Raw genomic sequence first — 8477 nt, forward strand, 5'->3', positions numbered from 1 at the left:
TTTAGATAGTATAAATATATGTTATGGCCTTCTAGAGCCTCAAATTTGGTGTATTTTTTTTTTTCATCAGTTTATCAATGGGAAACACTTTGAAAGTGGTTTTTTTTTTTTTTTTTTTTAAATTTTTTTTTTAATTTATTTATCTTGAATCCTTGATTGATTCTTAATTTTGAGAAGAGTTGTGATTCTAGTTTTGTTTGTCTTTGTGAACCCGCTACGTACACCACACAGCATCAAGATCTTATGGTGCCTTTTGTCGACATTTTGGCCTTCAACAACGTACAAGATATGAATTACATTATTGAAACATTATTAAAACTTAAATAACTAGATTGAAATAATCCATATTGGCGGTCAAAGTTGAAATACGATACATAGTTAATGAACAAAATTATATTTGAAAATCTCTTTAAGCTAGCCATTTATTTTAACCAGTCGCAAAAAGGAAAAAAAAAATAAAAAAAAATAAAAAAAATAGAAAGGAAGACAGTGAGGAGTGGTTAGCATCCCATTACATATGAAGATGACGAAACTCTTCTTAATTGAAACAAGAAATCTTGATTTAATTGAAAAGGATTGATCAAATAATACAAATGACAACAGAATCAGTCACAAGTACTTAAACAAATTTGTCACCAGCACTCGTACAATTGAATATCAACACGAAGTCGGAAATAAACTTCTCCCTCAAAAGCATCAGTCATCAAAGTGGCTATACCTCTAGCCATGAAGAAGTCACCAGTGCCACCAACCACCGAAATATCCCTTGTCTTGTTCATCAGCGGATCAGCCCCAGCAAAGTTTATGCTCCCCTTATGCTGCGTGGAGTTGAAAACAAAGGAGAAGCCAAGCCAAGCAGTGAAAATATCCTTTTTGTCATAAACATAAAAGCCTTGGGCACGACCAACTGGGGTTGAGTGTAGATTGTTGTCTAAGGTAATGGGGTCATCAAACACAACCAAGTCACCAAAATGGTTTTGTCCTGCCATTGTGGTCGTGTTGGCCCAAGCTGGTGCACCAACAATGGCTGAAGTGGCATTCTTCGAGTTCTTGCCATTGTAAACAATGTCATGGAAATAGAAAACCAACCTTCTGCAAGGGCGGCGGTCTTTCGCTTTCTGGGCGGGTGCAGCCATGGATCCAAGGAGTAGGAAGAAGAGGAAGAAAGCTAAAATTTGAATATTTGATTCCATTGTTAGAGCAAGAAATGGATGGTTTCAGGAGATGGGGGACTCCCAATATTATATATAGCGAGAGGAGTATGTACGTTACTATCAGTTGCATAATATAGTGGCGGAGTTTAATATATATAAGCTTGGCTTAAAAGAGATTTTGGCAAGAAGAATTGCCTTATCCGCTGAGACTGATATTCTTTTTAGTTTAGCTTCATGTCTACGACTAACATATAATGATTGGATGCACTAGCAAATTGGATAAAACCTGCAATAATTGCCATACGGTTGGTTGTCAAGTTTTGTTTTTAGAAAGAAAAGCAAAAACAGTTGGATCCAGCAGTGTGATTGGATATCTTAATTACCTTCCTTTTTGGAGTACAGTAGTCATTGGAGGTTAGTAGATGATGGCGATCGATCTTCGATCTCTATTTGTGCATGATCCCTATGTAACTTTTCCATCTGAATGCTTTTTTTTTTTTTTTTTTCTTTTTCCCCTCATCTTACGTTACTCTTCACGTCTAACTACTTTCCCACGTTTCTCTTTTCTCACTTCACATCCAAGAAGACCCCACTTCAAGTATAACAACGTAACTAACGTAACCTTATAGCAACATATATATATATATATATATATATATATATATATATATATATATATATATATATATATATATATATATATATATATATATATATATGCAAGCTAGGTTTGAAGCAAATTCTAGTCCGTAATTAGAGGGATTTGATTTAGTAGAACTTAAGGGACAATTAAGGATCTTCGATCTTCATTTCAGTTGAAATGGAGAGAAGCTATTTCATAGTCAAAATTTAAAGTTGTTGTATCTAATGGTTTAAATCAATAATGCCACATTATTTATTTTTTTTTGAATTGCATGTCAACATATTTATAACATGGTATCATCTATGCCGTTAGATACAACGACATTAAATTCTAATCATTAAATGACTCATCGACCTCTGTTTCATTTGAAAATGAGAGGTTCTTATTATTCCAAAGTGAAGATGTGTAGAACTCGAAAATCTCATTAAATGTTGGCCTTTGGTCTAAGAATCACCAATTAAAAAAAATAAAATAAATACGAATTACAATACACTAGGTTTTTTTTTTTTTTTTTTTTTAAATTTATTATTATTATAATTATTTATTATTTTTTTTTAATTGATGTTATAAATGCATTCATGCATTAGGTGGACAACCATTTAGATAGAAATTTCTATCTCTTGGAATTCTTTCTATGTTAATGTAATCACTTCGAATTCCAACTACATTGATGTAACCTCTTGATCCATATTTTCATTTTCTTTAATTATCCTCCCATTTTATATTCTTTATCATCCCTAAATAGGAATGGAACCAGAAATTCTTAAGTGACATGTGTCATATTATTATTGGTACTGATGTGGCATATATATTAACAGATTCTATCAACTTTTTTAACGGTATGGATGATCAATTTGTTTTGCTTGCTTACCCTACTTAAGTGATTAATCACTTTTTTAAACCAATGCGTGCAATTATTTGTCAAAACTTCAAACCATAGGGGATCAAAAATATATTTATCCCTAACTAATATTTAGGTCTCTAAAGCTCTTCCAATTAAGTTTAGATATTAAAGTCTCAATTTATTATATGGAGTAATGTTATACGCAAAACTTTTATCACCAAAACTATATGACAGCGCTCAAAAGGCATCGATCTGGGTTGGCAAGATTGTGTTCTTTTGCTTGGGTTGTTGGAGATGGCATTAGGGTATCACTATTATTTTTCTCTTGGCTAGAATATGATGATCAGATAGAGAAGAGAAACTATGAAGAAACAAATTTTATTGATAAGATAATGGGATACAAGCAATTTTATAGGCTAACCAGACATATAGATCTATAGCTAGCTATGGCACACAACATTATCGCAAACCCTAGCCTCATCCCACGCGGGCCAAGGACCAGGAGTTGGAAGAGTTTGCAAGTACAACAGTCCTCTTTCAGTCAATAATTATCTGAATAGAGTATTTTGTAAGTCCCGCTTATGAATTCTTTTCTAGGTAATACTTGAGAGAAGTAGAATTTTCAGATTTCATCTAGAAATTTGGCTTATGGATGTCATTCTTGTAATTATTCATAATTACAAGAATAACATCCATAAACTAAATTTTCGGATGAAATCCAGAAATTTTACTAGTGCGTAGCACTGCTCTTATTTTCTCCTGTCAACTTTGATACTGTCGTTTCTCTATTTAATTACCAAATTTCCTTGGTAATATTGTAATAATAATAATAATAATAAAAAACTTACCATATATAACTAAAACCATGTGTATAACATCCAAATTTACCAACATTCATAGAACTTAATGTCGACATGGAGCCTGAAATACACTTCCCCTTCAAATGCATCAGTCATTATAGTTGCAATTCCACGGTGCATGAAAAAATCTCCAGTCCCACCAACAATGGAAATGTCCCTGGTCTTCGCCAAGATTGGATCAGCTCCGTTGAAATTTATGGTGCCTTGGTGGTCCGTGCTATTAAGAACAAATGTGAAGCCCAGCCAAGACGTGAAGGTGTTCTTTGTGTCATAAATGTAAAGGCCTTGTGCCCTGCCCACGGGCTTCGAGTGTAGATTGTTGTCAAGGGTGATGGGGTCGTCGAAAACCGCAATGTTCCCGAAATGAAATTGGCCTGCCAGGATGGTTAAGTTAGCCCCTTCAGGAGCTGCTACGATAGCAGATGTGGCGTTTGCAGCATTTTCGCCATTGTAGATGATGTCGTGGAAGTACAAGCTCAGGCTTTTGCATGGTTTGTACTGTTTCTTGCCCTGGAAGGCCGAAGATACAGCAAGTAACGTAAGGAAACAGAAGACGACGACGTAGTAGTATCTGCCTCCCATTATAGTTGTTGCTTTCTTAAGAAGGGAAGAAAAAGATCGAGAATATATTCTAAGTGAAGATGAGTACGTGAGGAGCTTCTGGTATATACTCAATCCTTATATAAGGAGTGCGATGGGAGATTAAATTATGCAGAAAATGCTGATTGAATGCTCTAAAGGATTCTGCTACGTATAACCGTTGTTACGTGTATGGCGTTATTTCAGCCACCTCATGTTGCCACCCAACCTGTACGTTTAATTTCTTGCCACCCAATTCTTCTGGGTTTGACTAATGTAGCTGGGTGTAGGTGGGAAATGATTTGTAGGTACAAGTAGCCGTCCCCCACCTCCCCTTCGTCGTAATAAAAAATTGACTTTTAATGCAAAAGTGCTTTTGCATTAAAAGTTAAGTTTTTAATAAAAAGAGGGTAGGTGATTTTGTGATATTGAGAGTACTGTTTTTGATTTGATAATATAGATTTTTAGAAATTGTGGATTATCACAATTTTATTATCGGATATATGAGTCAATTTATGGTGTCATTGAGTATAATCAAAGCTGACCCTTCACAATAAGAGCCATCTTTTTCAAAAATATCTCTAACATATAATTTTAATAACAAATGATTTAGAGCTCATAAGATAACCACTTAGAGATGTTTATAATACAAAATCATTTATATTTTCTTTAATATGTGTAACTTCTTTTCCCACAGTATTGAGAAATAAAGCAATTCATTAGGCCAAAAAACATATAAATATCATTCTATCATTAAATATGCAATTCATTAATTAACTTTGTTGTTCCACTTTTCTATCAATTCTTCATATTCTTTGTTTATGGTTCTTAGCCACCCATAACGTAGCTCCTTACGGTTCGTATACCCTCATAAAGTAGTTACTCATTAATTCTTACTTTTTGCTTACTCTAGTAGCAATAACATTTTCTTTTATTAACATTATGCAATAATGTGATATTTCTCAAAACTGCTTTTCCTTCCAGAACTCAAATTTTAACCAATATCATTTTTCTTAACATGCTAAAATCATCAAAAGTGTAGACATGTTTATATATAAAATAACAAGGCTAATTTGGAACATATATTTAGTGCCCCGTATAAATTAATTAATACCAAAATTTGCATAAATAAAATGAATGAGAATTAATCACTTATACCTTTCAATATATATAAATATTTTAAAATTTCTTTTTTAATATTATTTTATTTCCTTAATCATTTGCCTATCTTAATGGTGCGTTTGGGTATCGAATATTTTGAATATGAATAATATTCTGAATCTGATCACGGATTTCAAGGCAATGAAAATGTGTTTGGATGTTGAATATAATTCAGATTCTCTTTGAATATGTGTTTGAGTGTTGAATTTGAAAGATTGGAAAAAAGTGTTTTATAATGGTAAAAAGTGGTTGGAAATGATTGGATTGTATGAAAAGTTATGTATAATGATTGGTGTTATGAAAATAAGTGTTAATTAGAAATTAAAAAAAAAATGTTTTTTAATAATAAGAAATGATTGAAAATGATTGGATTATATGAAAAGTTGTGCATAATAATTGGTATGGTAAAAAATAATAAAACTAATAATAAAAAAAATTAAAAATTAAAAATTAAAAATTAAAAACTAAAAACTAAAATTTTATTTTTATTTTTTTAAAAAAGAATTAAAAAATTAAATATAGTGTTTACACCTAACGTGTAGAGTAGCATGTGATAAGACAAAAGCTTCAATTACCATTCAAGAAAAAGCAGATGTTACACAGCAATCCCATCACTACCCAGTAGGTTGTGAGTAGCATTTAATGCTACAAGAGGGAGAGAGTCTTCTTTCTTCCTTCTCTCATTTCTCTTCTTTCTTCCTTCTTCCTTTCACTTCCCGATTCCTTTCCTTTCCTTTTCTCGACCAACAGAACAAAAGAGGGAGAGAGTCTGAGATTGAGGGAGAATCCAGACAGAGGGACACGCTGGGAGAGATTGAGAAAGAGAGAGTCTGAGATGGAGAAGGAGAAAACCCGGAGGACCCGTGAGGAGCGGAGGAGAATCAAGAGACCCACATCCATGGGTCAACGTTGGTGGCCAGATCGGAGATCTGATCTTCCTTGGGTCGCCAGTGATGACACCTTTTGGTCAGCGCTCCAGAACCCGAGAGTGAGACCAAGAGAAATCAAAGACCCGTTCTCCATGGGTCGTAGCCGAAGGAGCTCATGATGAAGGAATTTTTGGTGGAGGAGACACGATCTCCAGCGAGTAGCAGCGACAACCATCATCCGGGCGGTACCGGCGTGGTCCGTGGTGGGTAGTGTGGTCGTACGCCGGGGTGGTTTGGGCGGTGATGTGTGTTTTAATGAGTACTCGCAAGCGTACGAATCGTTTGCAATATAATGTGTGAAAGTGCGAGGTCAAATACACAGGAAAATGGTCAAATTTTGGTGTCTTGTTTAATCAACTTCATTTTAACCTAGTTCCAAAGGTTTGGTGATTGATTCAAAAGTAAAAGACTAAACAAAAGAGATGAAGTGAAATATGCAAATTAAAAGGAACTAAGGCTAAGGAATCCACCAAACCAAATCCAACAACTCACACTTCTTGGTTTCTACTTGAACACCCAAAGAACATTAAGCTTAGGATGTCATTCAAGTTTCTTAACCACATACTCTAGAACCATTAAATGAATCAAACTCAAAGATAAATCACAAAGAGTACCCATTTGAAATCAAATCATCCAATGTATCCATTCAATGAACAAATCACAATGGATATCATCATTCAAACCGATAAAACAATGCATCCATCGGTTGAAACACATTAAATGTCTTATATCTACCAACAACCACATTCATTGCAAAAGATAAAGCATTTAAATGAATGGAACTTGAATAACAAATATGATATATCATCAAATGTGCAAGTATTATAACAAGAGTGTGAGTGCCATCAATGGAAAGGTTTCATCCTCAACCTTAGTTGAGGTTACTAGCCTTCCATGACTAAGAACACCACAAGAAAATGAAGAACAACCATAGAAATAAAAGAAAAGCTTTACAAAAAGAAAGTGTCTAAGAACAAAAGCTACTGAAATACACTATGAAATGAACGAAATTAAACCTAGCTACTGTTCCCTGAACTCTCCCAACAAGGAGGTATGGCTATGGCTTTTATATAAGGAAATTAGGGCTAGAAACCCATGTAAAATGACTCCTCTAACCCCCTCTAGGGTTCCTCTCTTGCTAGAGACAACTAAGGTCATGCAACCAGCGTGTTCTGCTGCGAAAATCATAGAGAGAACTGCTTTTTGTCATGGAGAAGCTCCTAATTGGGTGTTCTAGCGCGCTTCTGCAAAAGTAAGTTCTGGAAAATTTCGATCGATCGACTTCGGGCAAAATTCGATCGATCAACTTTTAAGTTCGATCGATCGAGTTCTTCAGAATCTTCCGAATTTTCCAAGCAATTCCACATGAATTTTGCCATTCCTCACTTATTAACCTACAAAACATAAAAATACAAAAACTAACCAAAGCATCAGAAAATAACAAGGATAAAGGTCTAACTTATGTAAATCAAGGGGTCCAAATACACAATATTTGGCACTCATCAGGCGGTGCTGGTAGGGACCGATCTTTGCCTTCAAAGAATAAAACGAAAAAAAGAAAAGAAAGAAAGAAGTCATTCCCATGTCAGGGTGTAAGCATTTGGGTGTGAAAAGTTGGGTGTATGTGTGAGGAGAAGCCAGAAATCAGAGTTTCTGGAGAAGCCAGACTTGTTTCTAGGTATCTGAATCCCCAAACTCTGATTTCTGCCGACTCGAAATTCACGCGTCAATTCTCGAAATTCAAACTTCATTCAAACATATTCAAGTGGCCAGGCGGATCTTATTCAACTTGGTTCCGGGTTCGGGTTTTTGAATAAAAACCCGGTTCGAATATTGAATATCCATTCGAACCAAACACACCATTAATTATTTGGAACGTTCAAAAGTAACCCTAGAATGAACGCTCAAATAACCATCGCCAGAACGATCGATGGTTGCCCTAGCTGACATCACCATTTGTCCTTCATGAAAATATTCGATGCTCTTGATGAATGATCGATGTTTCGTTTCCATGAATATTCAAAATGCGACATAAACGTTCCAACATGTCCGAAAATCAAATTTAACTTACTATTCAACTCACTCAATCTTATCCACTTTCCCCACCTTATAAATACAGCCCCCTACCCCCTTTAGACACCACTCATTCATGCATCCTACCCGCCCCATTTCTTGAGAGAGAAAGATATTCTAGAGAGAGAATGAAGAGATTTTGAAGTTATTAATTCCATCCTTATCGAGCTAAGTGTTGGAACTGGTGTCCAAAATTCCAATTGCATTAATGATACTTTTCTTTAATTTTATAAT

At 34.8% G+C, this 8477-nt stretch overlaps 2 protein-coding genes across 2 annotated transcripts; both read right to left on the reverse strand.

Annotated features, from left to right (window-relative positions):
• Window positions 1-524: 524 nt before the first annotated feature.
• LOC133854519 (dirigent protein-like) lies at window positions 525-1257 on the reverse strand. Its single transcript, XM_062290757.1, has one exon. The coding sequence runs from the start codon at window positions 1191-1193 to the stop codon at window positions 633-635; it is 561 nt and encodes a 186-aa protein (XP_062146741.1). The 5' UTR covers window positions 1194-1257; the 3' UTR covers window positions 525-632.
• A 1746-nt stretch (window positions 1258-3003) lies between these two features.
• Window positions 3004-4136, reverse strand: LOC133854959 (disease resistance response protein 206-like). Its single transcript, XM_062291243.1, has one exon. The coding sequence runs from the start codon at window positions 4081-4083 to the stop codon at window positions 3526-3528; it is 558 nt and encodes a 185-aa protein (XP_062147227.1). The 5' UTR covers window positions 4084-4136; the 3' UTR covers window positions 3004-3525.
• Between the last annotated feature and the right edge of the window lie 4341 nt (window positions 4137-8477).

Source organism: Alnus glutinosa, chromosome 13, assembly GCF_958979055.1.
Source record: "Alnus glutinosa chromosome 13, dhAlnGlut1.1, whole genome shotgun sequence".
NCBI classification, from domain to species: Eukaryota; Viridiplantae; Streptophyta; class Magnoliopsida; order Fagales; family Betulaceae; genus Alnus; species Alnus glutinosa.